Genomic DNA, 25,234 nt, shown 5'->3' with positions numbered 1-25,234 from the left:
ACTTCATTTTTCTTCTTTTTTAAAATTATCGGTTTGTGTTGGTGACCTGGTCTGTGTTCAGGCAAGCATCTCCTAAGCTTTCATTGGTGATTAAGAAGCATTCATTATGTACTCTGCTTGACATGGCCATTACTTAATGCTCACTTAACAAAATTCTACATGACTGAATTATCACAGTGGGTGAGGGAACAGATGGCCAGCTGGCCGGAATCCACGCCTGCTTTGTTTTATGCTTTCTCAAGTCTGCCACAAAGATGCCACATGCGAGATCTGGCGGGGGTAATCCAAACAGTGACTGGGCTGTCCAGCTGTGCTTCCCTGTTCTCAGCTGTGAAGTCTGGGTCGGCACTCTTACCATCTGAGCACAGCTGGAACATAGACGGACATCACAGTTCCATGATTAAGATGGCAGGAACAGAGGGAAGATCCAAAAGTAAAAATAGCAATCCTCTCCCCCACCTACTGTCACTGCCTTCCGAAACAAAACCACTACTCTAAACGTCAAGAGAAAGAGCTGTAGTTTGGTAAAAACAGTGCACCTACTTTTAACACCTACTGGTAATTATAAGATTACCCCCAAAGTACTATTTTACAAATTGCCAGACTATTCAGCAAAGAACATTGGACTTGGCCCCAGGCTTAAAATTGGACCTGCTATGTGTGGATGAGAAAGGCTACAGATTAGAAGCATAAACTTCAGGTTTTTGTTATATACTATGATTAGGTTTTTTTTGGATTATATGGTGATATTCCTAAAATTAATAAGAAATTTCAATCATCATACAGTTATGAAGCAACATCAAAGTAGCTAACACTTTAATTCATCCTGATCTATAGGGGTACAAAAATATAAGGAGGAGAGGTTCCTGTGCACACAGAGTGTATGATCTCATCAGGGAACAAAAGAGGCCCATGAAATAATTAGAGAAGAAAGCCGTGTACAGTGAATGCTAAGATGCTAATCACGCAGTACAGGAGGCAAGTTCAGTGGGAGCCTGAAAAAGGTGAAGAACTGTCAGAGAGAGACTGATGAAGAACATGCAAATTTTGTAGCTGTTAAGAGGCACCATGTGAAACAGTAAAACTGCTTGTTACTCCTGCAACGTAGGCTCAGATATTTGCTTATTATAATATACAGAGAAAACACTGGTCCCTGATCTGTCTTTCTATGCCCCATCCTACTGATAGGTAGAAGAGGGAACAACCCATGGTACTAATGGCAAGCTTGAATATCGTATGACTTTGTACCACCTGCTGGTGTGTATTCTCAAGCTTGAATAGCATTTTGCCACCCATGGCATGAGAGTTCTGACAGATGCGCCTCTCAAACAAGTGATTTGCTGAGTTCTGTTTGCAAACAGCTCCCTGATTAAAGGGGGCTTTTCAAGGAGTTAGAGAGAAATACTCTTACTTTAGTGACCATCTGCAAAAATAAAGGTATGACAGCGATTACCATGATAGCTTGTACTTTTGATATCCATGTTTCTCTTAGATTTTGGGAATGTTTAGCCCATTGACCCCAGCTTTCAAGATGCACCTGGGCCTTACATTACTAATTTCAACAATAATTAATTACTCAACTTCATGTTATTTATTAATTTCCACAAGGCCTCTAATACTATCCTTAATATTCATTGGCACATTATGTCAGATTTAGTTTCCTTTGCCTTAGGGAAAAAAAGAAATCGAAGGGCAAGATTGTCTTTTGTCTTGTATTCACCATTTATTGCTCTGTTAACAATAATATCCCACAATCATTCAGTCAGCAAATATTGGCTAGCTTAAAGGTGCCCCAAAATACCTAGCATGTTTTGGAGGATTAAAAATGTATATGCATTATAACTACAGAGTCATGAGACGGATTGCTATTTGGGTAATACAACATTCAGAGCGGAGCACCCATTGTGCACATGGTGGTTTGGGAAGCTTGTTTTGCAGTGATGTGCGAGATGAAGAGACATGGCAGAGGATGGGAGACTGTGCTCCATGATAAGATGCAGCTGTAGCAATACTTGTCACTTTGTAAAATAATAGATCCTTTTGCTATATTTTAAAGTTCTACTAATGTTTAATAATACATTTACTTATTGGGTAAAGAAAACATGCCGTTAATTGTGACTGAAAGGATTACATGTGTACATAGAAATAATCTATATAAAGACTTTCAAGTCCAGAATGTTGGCCGAGTATGTCAAAAACACTGCCATTCACAAGCCCTACTCTAAACAAAAGTTTTAAGTGACTAAAGATCAACCCCAAGAAATCTATATTCTTTCTTCACGATTTCCCTCTGTCTTGCAGTGCTGATCATCCTGGGTGCCACCTAAGAAGGCATCTTGGCACTCTTCCGAGGCACTGTTTCAAAATTAAACTGCTCTCCGATCTCCAAAGCCATTGAAATATATTTACCACTCTCTGTAATGAGAGGCAAGTGAAATTAGTTTTAGCTAAGATGTTAATTGTTGATACAAAGGAGTGCTTTGTCAGTCAACTCTAATAATAAATGAGGACTTTGGTTTCCTTGAACTCAGACACCTTGATTTCAGACTTTTAGCTTCCAGAGCTGTGAGAGAATAAATTTTGGTTGTTTGAAACCACCAAGTTTGTGTTAATTTATTAGAGCAGATTTGGGGAACTAATACAGGTGCTCTATATAAAACACCTACTGGCCACCAGTCACCTCAGTGCCTTCCTGTAGACAGAGTCTGGTCTTAATTGGAAGAGAAAGTTTATGGGTGAGTCTTTAAGAAATCTCTGTCTAGCCCAGGTTTCAATTTTAATTATCTTTTCAAATATTTTTATATTCAAAGAACAATTTGTCAAATTTGCTGATTCCTAAAATTAAATATTTAAATTTATTTATAGTTTACCTCTCTTTCTCTCTCTCTCTCTCTTTCTCTCTCTCTCTCTCCCCCCCCCCCCCCCAGAGGCCCGTACACGAAATTCGTACAAGGGGCTCTGCCCTCGCAGCCGCGGCTTCGTCCAGAATGTCATCCAGCTGTCCAGTCTAATTAGCATTATATATATATATATATATATATATATATATATATATATTACCCATAGAAACTTTTCTCCCTCAAATGGCTGAATTTGCCCTTTCCATTTTAAAGGGAGAAGGAGGAATAGGGAAGAGAAGGAGGAGAAAGAGGAGGAGGAAGAGGAAGGACTAGTGTGAAACCTGCTTTGAGAGCATCAATCATATGAATGTTCCTAAAATAATTCCTTCATTTCCAACTGATTTTAAAATTGAGTGGCCGTGGTTCAAAATGGAAACAGCCAAACTGTTTAAAACTTATTAAATGTAAAACCAAACTAGAATATAAGAAGTTGAATGTAACTTCAGGAACAGTATTTGGAGTGAACTTTTGGGTCATAACTATTTCTATTTCATTGTACAGCTAGAACAATTAGTCAAATTATGTTCTTGCTATTCCCTCATTGGCATGCCATTGTATAATAATGTGCATTCATTTTTAATATGTAAAACCAATGTTTTGGGGCATAGTTTGTAAAATTGACCAAGTCTATGTACACATAATCACAGGAGAGTCTTAACCTATTTACTTCCTAATAATCTGTTTACACACTATAAAGAATTCATGATTTGGGGCACAGTCTCTAAATGTGTGAAAAGCTAACCATGTTACACATATGGGAATAAATTTAATTCTCTACTTTTGGAATTGTGAGAAGGGATGAAGAAAAGGAACAAACCATATAGATCTTTTGCTTTGGTGAGCAATTCATCTTGTTGACATACATATATGAGCTTGCATAAAAATGCCTGGAAAGCATGCTGTCAAATTCAGTTGTTCATTAATATGGATCACATGCTGTCCCCATTGTGTGAGGAGCTACTTAAAGATTACCTACAAAAGTATTCCAGCAGTATCGATTTGCAAACTCCCTGAAGCCTCTTGTACCTTGAAAGTCCACTTACACTGTCACTGTTCAGAGTGCTATTACCAGTGTTGTTGTCTAATCAGATAATTGGACTTTTATGAATACTAATTAGAACTGAAGCTCGTGGTCACCACTCTGTAGACTTCTTTTGTATAACTGGAACACCAAAAAGGCACAGACTTTTAAAAAGAGATTTTTGAAATGCAGAGCATTTGAGATTACCCTTGTCTGTCTTGTTTCTATAAGCTCTGAGTGGTTGAATAAAACTTGTTTTTAAATGCCGCTCTGGTATTAAATTATTTTCAAAGTGTATACACACACACACACACACACACACACACACACACACACACACTAGAGGCCCCGATGCATGGAATTCATGCAAGCGGCTGGGGCTCAACCCTCGCGGGCCCAGCTGCCTCGCGGCCCCACGACCCTGCTGTCCCACCCATTGGTCGTTGGGGAAGGTCATTCCAGAAGGTCGTTCCAGAAGGTTGTTCCAGAAGATTGTTCTGCTGGCCAGTCTAATTAGTATATTAGCTCTTTATTGTATAGGAGATAGATAGATGATGATAGATAGATAGATAGATAGATAGATAGATAGATAGATGAATAAAACTTTGCTGAAATGTTATAGAAATCATGACATGTTATAGAAAAGACACGAGCTGCCCCAAATACAGCAAAGTTTTGGTCACAAACGTTAAGAATGTAGCCATATTACAAACATTTGCTAATAACCCTGTAACTAAGGAAGTTCTAGAACTAAATTTCCAGAAACTATTACATAAACAAAAAAATATATATTAATTCTGAGCATAGTATATTCATAGTAAAGGATAGCCATTTAAATTACCTTTAAAAATGAGGTACATAAACTGGATAACGAAATGTTTTCTTGTGTTGTGAGCTTACTCTTCCAGCTGCTAACAGTCTCATTCCATTTAAATTATTTTTCACAACTTATTAGCAGAGTGCTCAGCCCATAATAGGTGCCTAATGAATAAATGATATTTAACCAGAAATTAGAAAGAATAAAAAACAACTTCTTTGTCTAACAGGGCCAGGGTCAGTTTCTCTACTGCCCTCACAGTACATGCAACAGTACATGCTATAGGCGATGATTAGCATTTATTAGTGAACCAAGACCTTAAAGTAATACTTTGAGTATCAGAAGAGAGATGAGTATTGGATGGGGAAAACACAACAACAAACAAGAGTTTCCTAGGATCGGTGATTCTCATATGATTAGCCCACTTATCTCCTGGAGAAAGAAACGTGAAAACTGTTATATGTTTTAAAGGTTTCCATTTAACATCAAAAATAAAACTCTGTCTACCAAGCAAATTTTGTGAGTTGAGACTTTGGGCTATGTACTAACCTACATTCCGATTAGTGGCTATAATTCTTTATTGCCTTACCTTTGCTTAGTCAACATATATCAAATACCTACTGTGTGCTGACCATGACCCTTACTACAGAGAATTTATGGTCCGATGGGAAAAAGAGACTTGCAACCACTCATTTTGACACTCTATCCTGAATACCCCAAAAGAGTCTATATAAGAAATATAATATCAGTCCACTATATAATGATTAGGGACAAAAACAAGAAAGAAAGAAAAATAGCCTGCATGTTGGGCAGGGTCCATTTATTTCTTATTTTCAAGGTATAAGCAACAATCTATGTATATAAAACACATTATTACAAAATAGTATTGGGAAATACTTTTGACAATTGTTTTCAAACATAGCTGAACTAGAGTACTGTTAGCATAGCAGAGCCTATCTGTATTCATAATGTCAAATACACCCTGACCCTTTGCTGGAAATACTCTGAAACAGTTCCATTTAGGAAGGCTTTAGAGTCCTGCATTATTTATAGGAATGTGCTTAGTGAATTCATGTTGATTCTGTGCATCTGTCAAGATAACATATAAATAAATACACAGATTTTCAACGTGGCAGGAAGTGTGGCTTAATTGGAAAAGATGTAGATTTGCAGTCAGGCGGATTGTGTTAAAACTTGGATTTTCTAGTTAGACATGTTACTTAACCTCCTGGCGGGCTGTTGTTGTTTTTTCTTTCTCTAAAACAAATATATATTTTTATATATTATATTACATTATAATATTATATATATAATGTATCTTTCATGTTGCCTAGCATACAAGGCACTCCAGACATTAAATCCTTTTCCCATTTGCCTTCTCTCTCCCTCACCCTTTAATGAAAATCACTGAATTTCTTGGGATAGGAGAAATACAGTAGTCACAACCTCTGTAATAGGTCATCTTTTTCTGAGACCCAGCTGTCAGCTGAAATCATGATGTCTTTCGTGTGTAAATAAAATGAGCTCCAACTCTCTAGTTCATGTTTTTTGGGGATCCCAGAGGCAGTGCCCAGATTGCTGGGCAGGCTTCACCTCCGCCCTCAGGAAATATCTAGAGGGTCTAGGACTTTAAACACCTCTGTCAGCTCTGTCTTGAGGCTCCTGCACACAATGAATTCTTGACTCCCTTGGCATCATATGCTGTAACACTTCTTTCCTTCGGCCAGGATGAGCCAGAGGAATAGCTCAGCCCTCCCCCTTGGTTTCCCCAAACACCACACACAGGTCTGTGTCTAGCAGATGTGAGTGCATATCTGGGTACTCCAGCAGAGAGAGTTCACATAAGAGCTGTGCAGACCCATGTCAACTTGAATTGTAGGCATCACAATTTCTTACGAGCTACTTTTCCTGACATATTACACATCACAACTCTCTGCCGGACCCCCTCTCTTCCTAAAGTCTCCTTCCAGCTCTGCCTCTGGGGTCTCCTCTCCTGGGCTTCCCCCTCCACCCCTATTCTCTCCCCTTTATTGCACAGGCCCACGAACTCATCCTCGGCTGCTAGCTACGTTCTACTTCTCCACAGATGCAGCAGGCTTGAGAAAAGAGTGTCATCTCTCCCAGGATCATATTTGCCCTTCTTCAAAGTGACTTCCATCAGCCACCTGCTTTGGAGTCACAGCTTTAACTGTTCCCAAGAACTGGCAGAGCCTTATTAGTTCTTGTGTTGTTTTCTGAGAGGGTGGTGGCGTTTGTGGTTTTTTTTTTTAATCCTTCTCTCATCCCACCAACTCTGTGGAAGGGAACATGGAAAATATTTATTTTCTTTCTTATATAAATTGCATCACTCTCTTGAGGGGTCAGGAATAGCTTAATCATTTTTGGTTTTAATAACTTTCTTCCTCTGAGATTCAATTCCTTAAGCCCAATTTTCCTCGTATTAACTGCTCTTTTTCAGGGGGAGGGAAATCACTGCATGCTGATTAGACTTTGTTTTCTCATTGGCAAAATGGAAAGATGGGAGTAGGTATCTCCGAGGCTCCTTATTTGTTTGAAAGTAAGTAATTCTTTGACTATAATTATTTAGATGTATTTTTAGTTTAGCAGTTAATGTTTCCAGTTAATAACATAGGTCTACATCATCTATATTTTTAATTTGAAGTGAAATAGTGAATCAAAACTCTAATAACGTTTTTATTCTCTTTTCCCTAATTAGTTGATTCTCTAAGGAAGGGTCTCTTTTAGAATCACACATTCTTAGTTTGCAACCTAAATGTATCACTTATAGATGTTTATTTGAGATACATTATCTAATCTCTCTAACCTTCATTTTTTAAGAATGTAAAAGAGAATGGTAATGACAACTATCTCATCAAGTTACTGTGCAGAATCAGTGAGATGATTTATGTGAAAATAATTTGTAAATTATAAGTCATCATCAAATGTTAATTCATTTGAAAGGACAAAACAACTAGAAACTGAGAAAGAAGAGGAGAGATATGTTCTGAAGCATGATTGGTACCTCTTAGTATTAGAAGAAAACGATTCAAATTGCCACAAACTGATGATTGGTAATGCACCCTCCTCCTGTCTCAGTCATTGGCAATGCATTTCCTCATGGGCTGGTGTTGGTTTGTTTAATTGACATGTACTTTCCTGCACTCAACTGCCCACTTAAGAAAATGTACTGGTATTGAGAAATCTGGAGAAAGATCAGAGATACATTGATTTCTTTTCACTCTGTAAAGCCAGCCCTATCAAGAAGTAAAGATCCAGCCAGGATAGAGTTGCCACATTGTTTCCTATGTCATGCATTTCTTTATTTGGTCCTTCAACCACTAAGTTTCACAAAATTTTAAACCGAAAAACACCAAGTGTCAAAGACAGCTGCTGGAGAAAGAAGTAGAGTTAGAAAGTCTTGCCTCAATGCAAGATGACATTGCCCAGCCCCTGAGTGGTTCCTGTTGCTGACGTCCTGTCCCACTGCTCAAAGTGATGACGGTGACTTTCCCTTTCTCTCCGGAAGTCCTTAAGTGGCTCTGACCCTTGCTTGAGTACCATTCACTATTGCACACTTCCAACAGCCTTGCCTATTGAAGCTCCCACTGGTTGTCTCAAGTTATCACTATTCTTGTGCCAAACCCTTTTGCCTTCACTCTAGTCTGTTCTGAAACTATTTGCTCTTTTTCTTGACTGATAGCCTCCCGGACTCTGAATTCACATTTCACACATAATCAGACACTTGGTTACTCCTGCTTTCTTTTTCTGATACATACGTCTTAACTTTCTCTTCAGTGATTTCTCGTTCACTTATACAGGCGTTTTACTCTGTCCAATTAAAACAAACAATAAACAAAATTATAGTATACTGTTTCCCTTGGCATTTCTTCATCACCCAGGATAAGCTTTTTCTTTCTTCAACTTGTCTCTTCCCTTCTTCGGAATCTCCATTCTGGAATCTTCCCTGAGTCAATTTGCATCTTCTAAAAAGCCAACTATGAGACACAATTAAAGGTGCCAAGGATTTGCTGGGAGATGGTTGTGATGAACAAAAGGGGAGAGGATGCAGAAGTAAGTAGGAGCCTGTCACCTCTAAAGGGTGAAAAGGAAGGAAGGCAAATTGTATAGAAAAACCCTTAGTTTGGCATGACATTTGAGAAAACCTCAACGATACCAAAGGAGCACCCCGAATAAAGAAGGTGCATTAGGGGAGTTCCAGGTCTGGGTAGACTGGCCCAGCTCTACACCCCACAGTGCCGGCATGGTTCTCTCCAAGAGAGCCTGACCACCACAGCATATTGGCCTCACAGGAACCAGTCCCTCTAGTGAAGTCATTTTCTCAACGCTTATAATTGACTATTACCCTTTCTCTATATTTGCAACTTTTTTGAGCTATTCTTATGGATTGGCAAAACTTATGATTCTCCAGAAGTATGCCCCACCACCAACTCTCAATACATAGTCTATAAAATATTGCAGCCAGCTATATCCACATCACTTGGCCTATATGGCTACAGTCAATTTGCAGGTTTATTCTCTCACCAGCAGGGTACAGAGCTGCCTGAATAGCGGCAGGAATTGCCATCCAGTATTAGTTTGTAAACATGCAAAAGGCATGTTACAATTCTGAGACCTTAAAACCTACACTTAGTGCTAATTTTTTGCATGCTTAGTATGTGTGTCAGACACTGCTCTGTTTTTAAAAAAATCTGTATTATTACTCTTTGAGGTAGATTCTATTAGTATTGACATTTAATAGAAAGTGATATTGAGGCAAAAAAAAGGTTAAATAAATCCTTCAAAACCACAGGGCTAGGAAGTGGTTCAACCAGGATACAAGCCCATTGATCCTCATAGCTCACACAACTCATGTATTTTGCTATACCATTAATATTCAAAACACTTCTCTATAAAACAGTTAACCGTAAAATGTTGACCTAATGTCTACTTTAGAGCATATGCATTATGCAGCAATATATTTTTTTTTCTGTCTTTCAGGTCCCTGCATTCCTAATCCATGCCATAATGGAGGAACCTGTGAAATAAGTGAAGCGTATCGCGGGGACACTTTCATAGGCTATGTTTGTAAATGTCCCCGAGGATTTAATGGGATTCATTGTCAGCACAGTAAGTTATCCATGGTCATTGTGCTTTTATTGTTATTGATTGCAAAGTATACAAGTCATTATCATTTTTGTTTGGAGTGGAATAATAGAATCTCTGAGCAGCGAAGAGCCCTGGCAGTTGGCTAATGCTGCTTCTTGCACACTGAATACACCACCTCCCCAGGCAAGGCCTCCTAGACTGTGTTCTGTCCTCTCTGTGGCATGGGGACTGTCAGGCTTTTGTTGCCCTTTTCATTATTGTTCAGCCACACTTGCAAAATGTAGCTCTTTATATTAAACGGATACCTGTCTCTTTCTTTTATACTTGTCATGAGGCTACATTCTTCAAGATTTCCAGATATAATTTTGCAGACTAGCTTGAGCGATGATACCCAGAAAATAAAACACCCTCCCTCCCCCTGCTCTATCTATAAGCCAGTTTCCTCCTTCTTAACATGTTGGCATTTTTGCATGAAAATCTTTGAAAGTTCAACAAGTGTGGTATTTGCACTTTTCTCCTTTATCCCCATTCTTATTTATCCTGGGAAGTTAAACAAAATATATCCACTTGTGATAATTTCTTCTCAGAAGTAAAGCTCAGCATAAATGCCAAATGAGCCGGGTGGGCCCTTAACTGCTTCAGGGGTTCAGCAAGCAGGGCGGCCACACTGGCCTGTCAGGGAGGCTCTCACAGAGGCTGCGGCCTGTGAACCGAGTCATGATGGGGGATAGGATGTTGGTCAGAGGGAGGAGAACAGGGGGATGCATGACACATGGTGGGACGCGTGGAGACAGGAGCCTGAATAGTGGTCATTAAGACCTTGGTGTTAGGAATGCCTCAGCCCAAGGTGGGTGTGTCAGTCAGAGCCAGATTTCCAACCACCAGTAAAAAATATAGTGTGTCTCCTGGCTCTGAGACTTTGGGGGCATTTTATACTTTTCTGGGGACTTGCCATCCCTGGGAGTTTGTGGAATTCTGTGAAGCCTGTGAGAGGACAAGGGGCATTTGTGCTCCTTACAACCGGCATTTGTAATTGTCTCTGAGCTCAGGTCACCGAAGAGGAACTGAGAGCTACTGTTTTTCTCAGCCTGGGTCCGGACTTGCTGAGGCTGATTCTCCCCTATGGTGGCATCATTGCTCAGCCTCCACACATGAATCCCTCCACACTTCCCCAGAGAGACAGAGTTGGGAGCCCAGAATCCTGGTTGCCCTTCATTTAGTTGATATTTACTCAATCCCATGAAGACAATATCCCTAACTCACTTATTAACAAAACTACAAGGTGTGTCAGAGTAGTGCCCAGAAGGAGACAGTCAGGCTACCCAACTTAAGCTCCTTAATTCAGAGCTGCCTGCACACCGCACACACACTTACAGAAGATCCCTCCCTTGGAATTAGAACAGTGCTCAGAGGCAGGAATTGCACCCAAAGGTCATACCTGCCCAACTTCCTCTTTTCTGTGCTGCAGGGCCTCAGGGGAGAGAGAGAGTAAAAATACACAGGCAGATTCTTACTGTTAGGAATCCTTAAAAAAGGCAGTTCTGGAAGGCACGTGTCGATCCTAATGTCACTTAAATATTTCATATTTATGAGCCACTTCACCCTAAACTACTGCTGATGTCAATGAGAAGTTGGGCCTAGCCCTTAAACCAGAGGTTGGGAAACTCCAAATCTAAGTTCCAATTAATATCTGTACAACAACACAAAACTCTTCTCACACCTCTGGGCTTTGTTTTCTTCATATTGTGAAGAAATGTTTCAGTTTCAGTTATCTCTAATAGCCTAGAAGTCCCATTGGAGACATCCAATCATCATGGGTGACATACACAGGTGGGGCGCAGTCCACCTGCCTCTGACTCCCACACATTGGCTGGACGTGAGCCCTTTCAAAAGAACCATCATGTTTGGAGAATTAGAACAAATCATTGTTGTCCCCATTCTATATAGCAGCAGTTCTCAACCTGTGGGTCGTGACCCTTTGGGGGTCAAATGACCCTTTCACAGGGGTCGCCTAAGACCATCGGAAAACACATATATAATTACATATAGTTTTTGTGATTAATCACTTTGCTTTAATTATGTTCAATTTGTAACAATGAAAATACATCCTGCATATCAGATATTTATTATGATTCATAACAGTAGCAAAATTACAGTTATGAAGTAGCAATGAAAATAATTTTATGGTTGGGGGTCACCACAACATGAGGAACTGTATTAAAGGGTCGCGGCATTAGGAAGGTTGAGAACTACTGCTCTACAGTAGAATATCCACATCTTTCTCTCATAGATTACACCATCCTCAAATAAGCTCATTAATCCACATAAAATGTTGAATTTCAAGACTTATTGTGAAGCACAAAGAAACCCCCCACAGCAGCTGATCTCCCACCAACTGTAAATCCATGTTAGGAATTTCAGTGGAAAGCCCTAGGCTTTACTATTCAATTCAGAACTGGGATTTTGTGGTGTAAACAAGTTGATCCCTATTCTCTGAAGTGCATCACTATTAGAAGCAACAGAAAATGGAGGGAAAGAACTGGTTTTGGAATCAGAGACCTGGATTTGACACCTGACCTTTACAATTATTGGATAAGTGACCTCAAGCCAATCACTTGACCTTTCTGCAATTGAAGACATAGAAGTTGAGGAATTGAACTGGAAATAGATTATCTTTGTTTCACACCAGCTAGGAGAGTATTATGACTAAATGGGTAGCTTGCTTACTGTATAAAGGTTATCAAGCCTTCCTCTTTATAGATTAAATTGAAAGAATTTAAAAGTCCTGGGAGCCCCGAGAGCTTTTCCAGGTAGGAGAAAACCAAAGCAGCACTTTTAATGCCTTGCAAGAACTTGTAGGCATTTGGGTTTTCCCTCCAGTGGTAATAGTTTTATGGCCCAGATATGTTCTAAAACCTTGATACTCAATGTGTGGTTATGCATTAGCGATGCCTGGAAACTTGTTAGAAATGCACATTGTCAGGTGCCACCTTAAACCAACTAGAATGATCCCCAGTTGACACCCAAGGATATTGAAGTTTGAGAAATACTGCCCAAGGCTCTCAGTAGCTAAAAGTAATCATCTCATAAATTAAGGTAGCAGCTTTGCATTCAGTTACAGAATGATAATTATAGGCAAAATATTTAGTGTGGCTTTTGCAAATCAAAACTTTATTGAAAATCAATGAAGATGAGAGATATACCACTAGAATATGACATTCCTTTTGGGAAAAGAATTTTAAAAATTCTTCAGACATTTACATATGGGGGAACTATTTAATTTAGTTCTATATGACAGAATGTGAATTAAATATCTCTGGTACTATAGCTAAGTAGTTAAAAAAATTTATGTTTCATGATACAGACATGACAAATACATAGTCAATACGTATACTTTAATGATTAATTTGTCAATATGTTGCAAATTAGGAAAAAAGGCTTTAGTACCAGCATTAATATTACCTATATATTATTTTAAAAAATAGTAAATATTAGTTTTTAGAACGGTTTTTGGTTTGTGGAAATATTGAACAGCGCGTTATTATATATCTCTCCTCCTACATAGATTCCCCTATTATTAACATCTCGTATTGATATGCTTTGTTTTTTGTAATTGATAAAATAATGTTAATACATTATTACTCAATATTTTGGTATATATTTTGGTTCGCTGTTTATATTATAGAGTTATTTAGTTTTTAAAAAATACATAATATCATGTATCCACCCTGGCTCCATACAGCATAGTTTCACTGACCTTAGTGCTCCACCTATTCATCCCTTCCCCCACCGCCCTGGGCAACCACTGATTTTTTTTTTTTTTTTTTTTTTTACTATTTCTATAGTTTTCCTTTTCTAGAATGTCACATAGTTGGAACACACATAGTTGGGACACTATAGTATGTAGTTGGAATCATACAGTGTGTAGACTTTTCAGACTAACTTTTTCACTTAGCAGTGGCATTTAAGGTTCTTTCATGTCTTTTTATGACCTGACAGTTTAAAAAAAACTGCTGCATCATATTTCATTTTATGGGTGCACCACATTTTGTTTATTTATTCACCTGTTTGAAGAACATGTTGTTGCTTTCATTTGGGGAATTTGTGAATAAAGTTGCTACAAACATTCAGGTGCAGGATTTTGTTAGACCTATTTTCCACTCATTTGAATAAATATCTGGGAGTGTTACTGCTGGATGAATTGGTAAGAGTACATCTATCTTTATAAGAAACTTTAAACTGCCTTCCATAGTGGCTGTGTCATTTTGCATACTTATCAGAGGTAAATGAGAGTTCCTGTTGTCCTGTATTCTCAATAGCATGTTTTTGTCAGTGTTTTGGATTTTAGCCATTACATATACTTTTTTTTTTGTGGTAATGAGAATAGCATGAGGTTATAACTTTATTAGACTAATAATGAGTAATAATTGTTTTATATAGAATTACCAAATTATACATGTTCTTAAAATGCCATACAATAATATGAAACATGTAGTATGTATACATATATAGATGTGTGTGTATGTGGGTGGGTGTAATTATAAAATGTAAATTACAGAATGAATTAAAAACCAAAATTGTCTAGAGTTTAGACTTTTGTAAGGCATTCCTAAGCAATCAGTTTTCTGTTGGGAGCCAAATATAATATGGCTAAGAGTAATCGTATTATATCTGTTGCCAGTAACAAATCTAATGACTTAGGGAGGGACCATTTCTTTATTCCCAGAACTCTTTGCCCATCTTACCAAGGAAGCCATTCTGAGCTTTCTTCCCTACCTACACAGTTCGGCAGCCTTGGATTCCTTTTAAGAGCACATTTTTTTGGTTCCTATTCTTTGAGGAAGAGGAGCTGTTCCATGTGCCCACCAAGCCCAGAAAGAAAAAGGGACTGCTACAGAAGTGGCCCATTTTATCAGATTAGGTCAAGATAATATGCTCTCTAGTCCCCTTTCCCACTGAGAAAGTTGGCCAGAAGAACATCTAACCTAAAATTTTCCTCTTTGTATATTATAATAACTATTGTAAAACCATTTGGTCTTTTTTTTTTTTTTAAGTATATTTTATTGATTTTTTTACAGAGAGGAAGGGAGAGGGATAGAGAGTTAGAAATATCGATGAGAGAGAAACATCGATCAGCTGCCTCCTGCACACTCCCCACTGGGGATGTGCCCGCAACCAAGGTACATGCCCTTGACTGGAATCGAACCTGAGACCCTTGAGTCCGCGGGCCGACGCTCTATCCCTGAGCCAAACCGGTCAGGGGAAACCATTTGGTCTTAATGGTATACTATTGATCAATTGATTTATACATTTGACAAATATTTACTGAGTCATTTTATTCTTGTACCTTACCTATTTCACTTTTCTCAGAGTTAGCCAATGAGATTTGCTGTTTTAAAGAGCACTGCTAGTTGGATTAATAACATATTTGGCAATTGCTTGTTTTATTTGTTAGGTGGTGCTTGTTAAACATACAGAATCTGGTCCCACCTCAGCCTTTTTTTTTTATTATTAATTAAATCTTTATTGTTCAGATTATTACATTTGTTCCTCTTTTTTCCCCCCATAACTCCCCTCCACCCAGTTCCCACCCCACCCTCCCCCCTCACTCCCCACCCACTGTCCTCATCCATAGGTACACAATTTTTGTCCAGTCTCTTCCCGCATCCCCCTCACTCCTTTCCCCCCCCCAAGAATAGCCAGTCCACTCACTCTCTTTCTATGCCCCTGATTCTATTATAATCACCAGTTCATTCTGTTCATCAGATTATTCGCTTGATTTTCAGATTCACTTGTTGATAGATGTGTATTTGTTGTTCATAATTTGTATCTTTACCTTTTTCTTCCTCTTCCTCTTCTTAAAGGATACCTTTCAGCATTTCATATAATACTGGTTTGATGGTGATGAACTCCTTTAGCTTTTTCTTATCTGTGAAGCTCTTTATCTGACCTTCAATTCTGAATGATAGCTTTGCTGGATAAAGTAATCTTGGTTGTAGGTTCTTGGCATTCATCACTTTGAATATTTCTTGCCACTCCCTTCTGGCCTGCAAAGTTTCTGTTGAGAAATCAGCTGACAGTCTTATGGGTACTCCCTTGTAGGTAACTGACTGTCTTTCTCTTGCTGCTTTTAAGATTCTCTCTTTGTCTTTTGCTCTTGGCATTTTAATTATGATATGTCTTGGTGTGGTCCTCTTTGGATTCCTTTTGTTTGGGGTTCTCTGCACTTCCTGGACTTGTAAGTCTATTTCTTTCACCAGGTAGGGGAAGTTTTCTGTCATTATTTCTTCAAATAGGTTTTCAATATCTTGCTCTCTCTCTTCCTCTGGCACCTCTATAATTCAGATGTTGGTATGCTTGAAGCTATCCCAGAGGCTCCTTACACTATCTTCGTATTTTTGGATTCTTTTTTCATTTTGCTTTTCTGGTTGGGTGTTTTTTGCTTCTTCATATTTCAAATCTTTGACTTGATTCTTGTGATCCTCTAGTCTGCTGTTGGGAGTCTGTATAATACTCTTTATTTCAGTCAGTGTATGCTTAATTTCTAATTGGTCCTTTATCACAACCTCGAGGGTCTCATTAGATTTCTTGTAGATCTCATTAAGTTTATCGGCAGTTTCTAGAAAATTCTTGAAAAACCTTAAAAGTGTGGTTTTGAACTCTATATCCTGTAGTTTGCTTTCCTCCATTTCTGTCACTTGTGTCCTTTTTCTTTGTCTCTGCATTTTTTATGCTTCCCTGTATTGATAAAGTGGTTTTCTGTGCTAAGTGTCCTCTAGGGCCCAGTGGTTCAGCCTCCCCAATTACCTGAGGAGGACACTCTTGGTGCACCCCCTTGTAGTCTTTGTGCACACTCTTGTTGTAGTTAAGCCTTGATTGTTGTAGGTATCACTGGGAGGAATTGACCTCCAGGCCAATTGGCTGTGAGAATCAGCTGTGTCTGCAGTGGGAGAACTTCTGTGCTGGAGACACCCCTCCAGGGCAAGACTTGCTTCAATGGGGCTTTGGTGCTCACTGAGTCTCCCCCCTGAGTGTGTCCTTTATGGTTCCAGGGGGCTGCAAACTGGATGGTTCCACTCTGACCTCTGGGTTTCCTGGGTCCTGGATCTCTCGGGAGGTGCTAATCTAGGCTTTGCCTCAGGCTATCCAGCAAAAGCCTCCCTGCAGGGCTTGGGTGGGGCTGGTCCCAGGGGATCAACAGGGCGGGGCTAGCAGTTATGGCTGCTCTCAGTCCTGCCCTCAGAGAGGCCGCTTCTCAATGTCCTGGTAATCGCTGTAAGCCCCTCAGAGAAAAAGCTGCCCTAGGGTTCAGAGTGATGCCAGACAGTCCCGCTTCTCCTGTATGAGCCTGGGTCCCTAGAGACTTGCCCGGAACTGGAGCTCAGAGCCTGAGACTCCCTCCTGATTGAAAAAGACAACCTCACCCTCAGCCACCAGCTCACTCCACATGCACCTCTGCACCTTAGTATTTTACTTCCTCACTGTACCTCCTCTGAATCTCGGTATGCTTTTCTCTTTCCTTCTAGTTGTAGAATTTCCACTCAGCCAGCCTTCCTGTGGTTCTGGATGATGTCCGTTCTGTCTTTTAGTTGTATTTTTGAAGTGGTTGTTTGAGGCAGCAAACTCCTGTGTTTACCTATGCCGCCATCTTGGTTTCTCCCCCCACCTCAGCCTTATTGAATCAATATCTTTGATCAGTATCCTGGATATAGTTAATGTAGGGAGCGGCTGGCCTGGCACAAGTTAAAAGCATCTATATGATCCTTACACGCACCAAGCTGAGGACAACTGGCTTAAAGAATGACCTTTCATTTCCAAATTATACTGGAGGAAGCATGCTGTAAGGGCGATAATTCTGGATTAGACCTGGGTTTTGATGCTGTTCTATTTTGATCAAGTGATGGAAAGTCAGTTAACACTTAATGGTTCTGAGCTTCAGTTTTCTCATAAAAAATTCAATTTAATTCAATTTAACAAACCCTGAGAACCTCACATTGTGTTATGTTCTGGAAATAACATGCTTATGAAAATTGGATTTAATAATCCTTTGCCCTGCTTCCCTATGCCTAATGGACTAATATTTCTTAATTTATTGGTGCTTCTTATTGGTCCTTAATATTTCCCTTACTTTGAAATAATTTTAATTGTAGTTTTTTAGAAAAAAATAGTAGGAAGCTCCATTTGTAGCTTTATGCTTTTCTTTAAGAATTCCTATCTTAACATGCTTCATTCTAATAGGTAATTATTTATTTATTTTTTAAATTACTCTTTCTAATTTTGCCTTGATGGCCTCTTTATTTTCGCTTTTCCACTAGAGGATGAACTTGCCCTAATAACGTATAAATTTCAAAACTGCCCTAATAAAGTATTAACTTTAAAGCTGCATGGAATTACTTGGAGTTACAACTGACACTTGTAAACTATATAACTTACATGGGTTAAATATAAAGACCTCTAAGAAAACTTTCAAAATGGACTCATCTCCAACCCCCAAAGATTTTTCTGACTGTGGACGGAGATTTCAAATTGTCCTGTTGACTGTTGTTTTTGCAGGTAAATGTTAGCCCCCTGGCTCTATAAGGCAGATGTTCTTAAACTTGGTGTACATATAAACCTTCTGGCAGTGCAGATAAATATTCAGATTTCTCTTGCTCATTCATAGATATTCCAATTTAACAATTTAAATTTGGACCCAGTTCTGACTACTAACAAGTACCCTAGTGAACCTGACACCAATGATTCTAGAACACTGGTTCTCAGCCTTGGCTGCACATTAGAGTCACCTGGGGACCAATGAAAAATACTGATGCCTAGCTCCCACCCCAGAGATTCTTATTCAACAGTTCTGGTGTATGGTCTAGGAGTTAGGAGCTTTAAAACTTCCCCAGATGATTCTAATGTGCGGCCAAGGGTGGGAGTCAGTGTTCTAGAACCATGCTGTGAGGAATTACTATGCCTTAAAGGGAGATAAGCAGAGAAATACTCAAAGAGAAACCAAGCTTAGGCTACACACATGGAATCCCAGACTAAATGTATAATCATGCAAACTTATTGAATTTTATTTTCATTCAGTCTTTGCTTCCTATAATGCAAATTATCTTACAGCAAGAACCCTTAAATGATTGAAAGAATCAGGCCAGAGGAACATATTCACTTACTGTCCTTAAAATATATTATCCCTTAGAATTCCAAGGCATTTTTATTTGGCTGTTTTCATCCTTTGCGGAGTCTCACAAAGAGCACCCTCCTGGCAGATGTATGGAATGGATGTTTACATAGAGACACTATTCAAATGCAGATGTTGTGATATTTGCAACAAAATTCTCAGATAGTCACAAACTCAAAATATTTTAAAATTGCTATTTATATAACAGCTGGACAATCTTTCCCCCCTGTTACTTATTGAAAGAAATCTGATTGTCAGTAAAACATAGACTCTGAACAGAAATATGTTAAACAAATTTTGCCAGAAGGTTATACTCATGAAGGTGGTGTATTTATACTAACAGAATTGCTATATTTATACTAATAGAACTGATTCACCTAGGATTTTATAAAGGATTTCTCCAGGAATAGAGATGGTACCACAAATACAGATCTGTAAAAAATGGTTGTGTGTAATCCAAATTTTCTAGGCCTCCCAGCTTGTGGTGAAGTTAAAATTGATTTCCAAATTCCTGTTGCTGTTAGCTGCCATTTTCATACCATTGCCCATGTAGAACCTCATTCTCCTCTGAAGTCCTCCAAGTCCTGTCAGGAAATCAATTATTTTTTCACACATGAAACATGTATTTTGTGAGAGCTTACTTATTATTACTAGGTTGGCACAAGTGCTTAGGGATGAATATAAACTCACTGGCTCTCCTATTGATCCCACCTTGAAAATACAGCTCAGGGGCAGGCTACTCTGTCTTCTGCTGGTGGCCACCAGGCAACTGAGATGCACATGATCTGAGGGATATCAGGGCAATCTGAGCCAATTTAATGAGAGTGGGTTGTATTGTGTTTCTTGGGATTGAAAGTTGTGTGGCTTTTCCTAGAGCAGTGATGGTGAACCTTTTGAGCTCGGCGTGTCAGCATTTTGAAAAACCCTAACTTAACTCTGGTGCCGTGTCACATATAGAAATTTTTTGATATTTGCAAACATAGTAAAACAAAGATTTATATTTTTGATATTTATTTTATATATTTAAATGCCATTTAACAAAGAAAAATCAACCAAAAAAATGAGTTCGCGTATCACCTCTGACACGCGTGTCATAGGTTCGCCATCACTGTCCTAGAGACTCACACACCCTTTTACTGCTCAGCCTTTCTGCTTCCTGCCCTAACTGCCCTTTCATTCTGGGCTCAAACTGACACCTCAGGCAGGTTGGGGGACAGGTGCCATGTCTCTACCATGGAGAGTTTCTGCAGACTCATTTCACCACATTCAGTTATAAAAGCAGTAGCACTTGTGCACATGGGAATGCATCTCTATACGGCTCTGAGGTGTAGTCATCCAACAGGCATATGCTTACACCTGACTCTGTGCTAAGCACTCTTCTGGACATTGGGATGTAACACTAAACCAAAGTAACCAAGTCCTTGGTATCATAAGACTTCCATTCCAAGAGGGAAAAGGGATAATAAAAACTATGACAAGCATATTTACTATACAGCCCAGCAATTGCACTCTTGGGCATTTATCCCAGAGAAGTGAAAACTCAAGTTCACACAAAAATCTGTATATTATTGGTAATACTCCAAAACTGGAATGGACCCTGGTGTCCTTCAACAGGTGAATAAACAGTGGTGTGTGTGTGTGTGTGTGTGTGTGTGTGTGTGTGTGTGTGTGTGTATGTGTATTTAGTGGCATACTCACTGCTCAGCAATGAAAAGGAAGGAACTGTCTCCAGGAAAATTAAGCTGAGTAAAAAAGGCTAATCCTAAGAGGATATTTACTAGATAACTCCAATTATAAAACATAGTTGAAATGACAAAATTTTAGAAATGGAGGACAGATTAGTGGGTTCCAAGTGTCGGAAAGTAAGGAGACAGAGGTGAGTGTGTTTATAAAGGACAACATGAGGTATCCTAATTGGGACTATTCAGTTCCTACACAAACCTACAGATATGATAAGATTATATAGCATTACAGTCACACAAATAAGCATAAGTAAAACTAGAGAAATATGAATAAGATTGATCTGTTAATATCAATATTTTAGTTATGCTTTATATCAGAATTTTGCAAAATGGTAACTAATTAGAGGAACTAGATAAAGTGTACATGGCATGCTTCTGTGTTATTTTTTTGTAAGTGTACATGAATCTAAAATTATCTCAATTGAAAGTTGAATTTAAAAATATAACTTAGTATTGCATAATATCAAGTACTAATATATATTACTAGAGGCCTGGTGCATGAAATTCATGTGCGGGTACGGACCCTAGGCCTGGCCTGTGATCAGGGCCATCTTCCCAGGCTGCCTGCTGCTGGCCCCGCCCCCCGCTGCCACCCACCCCCAGTTCTTCATTCACCATCAGGAGATTGGAGCCTGATGGCTGGGAGAAGAGACCAAGGGGTCAGCTGGCCCCACTCCCCCCATGGGTTGCCCTCTGTGTGTGGAGCAACTGGTGGGGCGGGGGCCTTGGCCTGGTGCCACTTGCGTCCCCCTGCCACTCACTCCTGGTTCCCCATTCACCATCAGGTGATCAGAGCCTGCTGGCTGCGGAAAGGGACTGAGAGGTGGTCAGTGCGCCTCATAGTGACTGATGGAGTGGTCGTTCTGGTCGTTCTGGTCATTCTGCCATTAGGGTCCATTTGCACATTACCCTTTTATTACATAGGATAAGGATAGGGACTATGGAGCAGAGTTATTTGAGTGCCATTTTAGAGCATGGCCACCGAAGTCCTCTCCTGCCATGTGACCTTTGAGCAGAGACAGGAATGAAGTGAGAGGGCCAGGCAGGTAACCAGATGAAGGAGCAAACTTAGAGTCCTAAGACGGATATGCTTGGAGAATAGAGAATGATGAGGAGAGGGGTGAAGAGGAGACCTGAGCAGTAGTCAAGGAACAGAAGATGTAGGGCTTCATAAGCAATAGAGAGGACTTCGTGTTTGATTGTAATTATGGAAGGGCACCTTTAGAGGCCGGACAGTACATGAATTAACTGTTTGGAGGATGACTGGCCACTGGTGAAGAATAGACTCTGTTAGGGTTAAGAATAGAACGCCTGAGACTAGCTGGGAGATATTGGTAGGTTGGACTGAGGTGGTCATGAGGACTTGGAAGAAGCTGAACAATGTTCAGATTGTAAAATAGTTTGAAGTGAATTATGCTGGGACCATAAATATTTGGTTTTTGTTAATGAATTTCAGTAACATTATATATATTTTTTTTACTTCATGTCATATTTGTGGGCAATAAATGTATTATTATAATTTCCAGTATGCCTTATTATTGACTTTTGTTTCCTGCTTTTAATAGTATTGTTAGAATAGCATCTTGAATTTTAGAGAAAAATATGTAATTTACCCACATATACATATATATGAATAACTTAAATATATATGATGTTATTTAAGATACTGAATTTTCAAATTTTGATATTTTTAAATGTCCCACAAGATTGGATGCCTTTAGATATATTCTATTGCTTTATCTTTCACATTGGCTGAGTCTTAATATAAAATACAGAATGTTTTAAAGAAAACATTATAATAGAAGGATATGTAAATCAAACTAATGTAATTACGTACTAAAATACAATAATGATAATGAAAAAGAGACTATCATTTACATTTTAATTGGATATCTGGAAATTTCAACTGCATTGAGTAGATATTTACTAATCGCAGCTTTTAGAATGTAACTTGATTGACTTTGCTCTCACTATTCCTAATTGATTTTGCAATCATGCCATAACCTATAAGTTTAAGAAATTTAAGGCAATATCCTTTGGAAACAAATTATTCTTAAATATTTTGGAGTTCTTAATAATTTTATTAGATATATCTTAAACTAGAACATTTCTAAGAGAATTCTTCCACCTGAACATTGAAAAAGGCTCTTTTAGTGGTAAATAAAGGAATTGCTTCAGTTTCTAAATAAAATGAGTATAGTTTACTTGGAAAATTAAGGCATGAAGTGGGTTTAGTTCGGAAATGTAGAAGAGACTCAGATTTTAAGTCCTTCTGTGCCATTAACAAGGCTCATGAACTTGAACTAATGATTATGCTAAGCCCTGGTGTCCTCATGTGTGAAATAGAAATAACGGGGCTCTTTGCCTGCTTTTAGATCCAGGTCGATGATGACCAGGCAAATTTACATATGTAGTGTTATGTTTAATTAGAAGTTCTGTACGTCATAAACTACCATTATTATTTCTATGATTGGTTTTCTAAATATTCTTTCTTTAATCATGGTAGAAAAAATTGGTACAAAAATAAATACTCATTTTACCTGAGCTAATTTTGCAGCAGAGAAGATGGTACACTAGCTGTCTTAAACAGCAAAGTTTTGTAATTAGGAATGTACACCTTCTCAATAGGTGCAGTGAGAGGGGAGAAGAGATGAGGGAAGGGGAGAGAGAAGAAGAGAGACTATTATTCTAACTGCCTGCTTTTCAACAAACCTCCATAGAAGAGTCATCTATATTCAGTGTCTTCTGTATGCCCTGCGATTACATAAACACTTATCTGGATTATGATCACCTCTCAGCCTCCACTTCTTCCCTCAGGCACCATTATCCACTATGACATACTCGTAATGATTGTGCTGTCTTTACACTTGTCCTTAGTCTATTTTAAAGACAACAGCCAGAGTAATCCTCTTCAAATACAGCAGATATTAGGTCATTCTGTGTGCAACACCTTCCATGGTTTCCCACTTCACTTGGAGGAGAGTCCAATGTTTTATAGTGATTGAAAGAGCCTGACACATTCTGTTCTGGCATCTCTGACATTTCCCCCCCCCCCCCGCCCCCCCTGCTCCATCCTCCTGACCCTGCTCTGGTCACACTGTTCTCAAACTTGCCAAGACCGCCTCCACTCGGGGCCTCCGCCTATGTGTTCACTTGCCGGACCTCTCTCTCCTGGATAACCACAGGCCCACTCACTTACTCTTTTTGTCAGATCTTTGAACAAGCGACGATTCTCCAGAGTTCCCTTCTCCAACTTCCTCAAATAAAATGTCATTCTGTAAACCCTTACTCCACCATCTCTTTACTCTTCATTCCTCTCTCTTACTATTTTAATCATCTGCCATATACTTATTTTTTGTTGTTCTTCTTTCCCCAAGAAAGTAAGCTTTCTAAGAGCAAGAACTTGATTTGTTTAGGTTTTGCTCTATTTTCTATGCCTAAAAAGCTCAGCGTAGGTGCTCGATAAATATTTGTTAAATAAATAAGTGAACAACTCAACCATGGTTAACCAATTACCCCATTAATGTGTCATTTACGAAAACCTTATCTTCCATGATGTTGCGCTCTGCAAAGGACAAAAACAAATGAGCAAAAAGCCTCTAGGAAAGGATATATGCCTTCAATAGCTTATGAAATTAGTGTAGATAAAATAATTGCTTCATCTAACAGGAGTCCTATGGCCAAATAAGTTTAAGAACACTACATTTTTTTCTTCCTTTTGGAGACCGTCAGTGTTCATTAGCTTTTGAAGGCTCTGGGGAGCCCTGCATTTTATGAAGAAAGCTAGATAAATAATTGTAGTTCATTTTAAAACTTGTTTCATATCATTTAACTCAATTATCTGGAAGACAGGGGAGTGGGAGTGACACCATAAGCTCGGATGGAGAGTTTAATCTCGAGGCAAAGGAGAGAGAACATATGAAAACAAAGTCAGGTAGAGAAGCGAGAGGTGAGGGAGTTACTGTCAAATGAATGGTCAGTGTGTAGGAGGCTATGGTTAATTCAGGGATTTAATCTTCAGGGATCCTTTTCTGCACAGATATATGTTTTAATGCAAATACACATAAGGAGGAATGTCCATCCCTGCTTCCTGTTTGCAAGCATTGATTCAGCACTTACAATTCTCTCCAGAAATAGTGATGATGTTTAATGTTGCACCGCCTGTGGTGGCTTCTTCGTCTGAGGGATAATGGAGTGATGAGCAATGCTTTGCATCAAGATTATCTGGAAAGCCGCTTTCCACTTTTCCTACTAGGCTCTGTGCCATTATTTGTGGTTTCCAGTCAGCACACTGTTTTTCTTAAAGTTGCATTTCTATATATACCTTCTTCCCAGCCTGGCCCATTGTCTGCTGCCTTTCCTACCTGTGTGCCTCCGTAGTGCATCACTCTAAAGTGGACTGAGGTTCTTTGTGAGCTACATTCACCCAGCCTAGGCTGTGGATCCTTCAAGAGCAATATTGGGCCCCACTGGTGTGTCAGT

At 39.1% G+C, this 25,234-nt stretch overlaps 1 protein-coding gene across 2 annotated transcripts in view; it reads left to right on the top strand.

Moving 5' to 3' along the window:
* The window catches only part of EDIL3 (EGF like repeats and discoidin domains 3), a 410,871-nt gene that overhangs the window by 188,324 nt on the left and 197,313 nt on the right, over nt 1-25,234 (top strand). For both annotated transcript variants that reach the window (XM_081090558.1, XM_081090559.1), the window contains one exon: nt 9,737-9,865. In XM_081090558.1, coding sequence (XP_080946684.1) covers nt 9,737-9,865 — 129 coding nt within the window. The remainder of the gene's footprint in view (nt 1-9,736; nt 9,866-25,234) is intronic.

This window comes from Myotis nattereri (assembly GCF_964212035.1).
Source record: "Myotis nattereri genome assembly, chromosome: 4".
NCBI classification, from domain to species: domain Eukaryota; kingdom Metazoa; phylum Chordata; class Mammalia; order Chiroptera; family Vespertilionidae; genus Myotis; species Myotis nattereri.
Note: the sequence above shows the minus strand (reverse complement) of the source record. Positions and strands in the feature narration are given on the sequence as shown.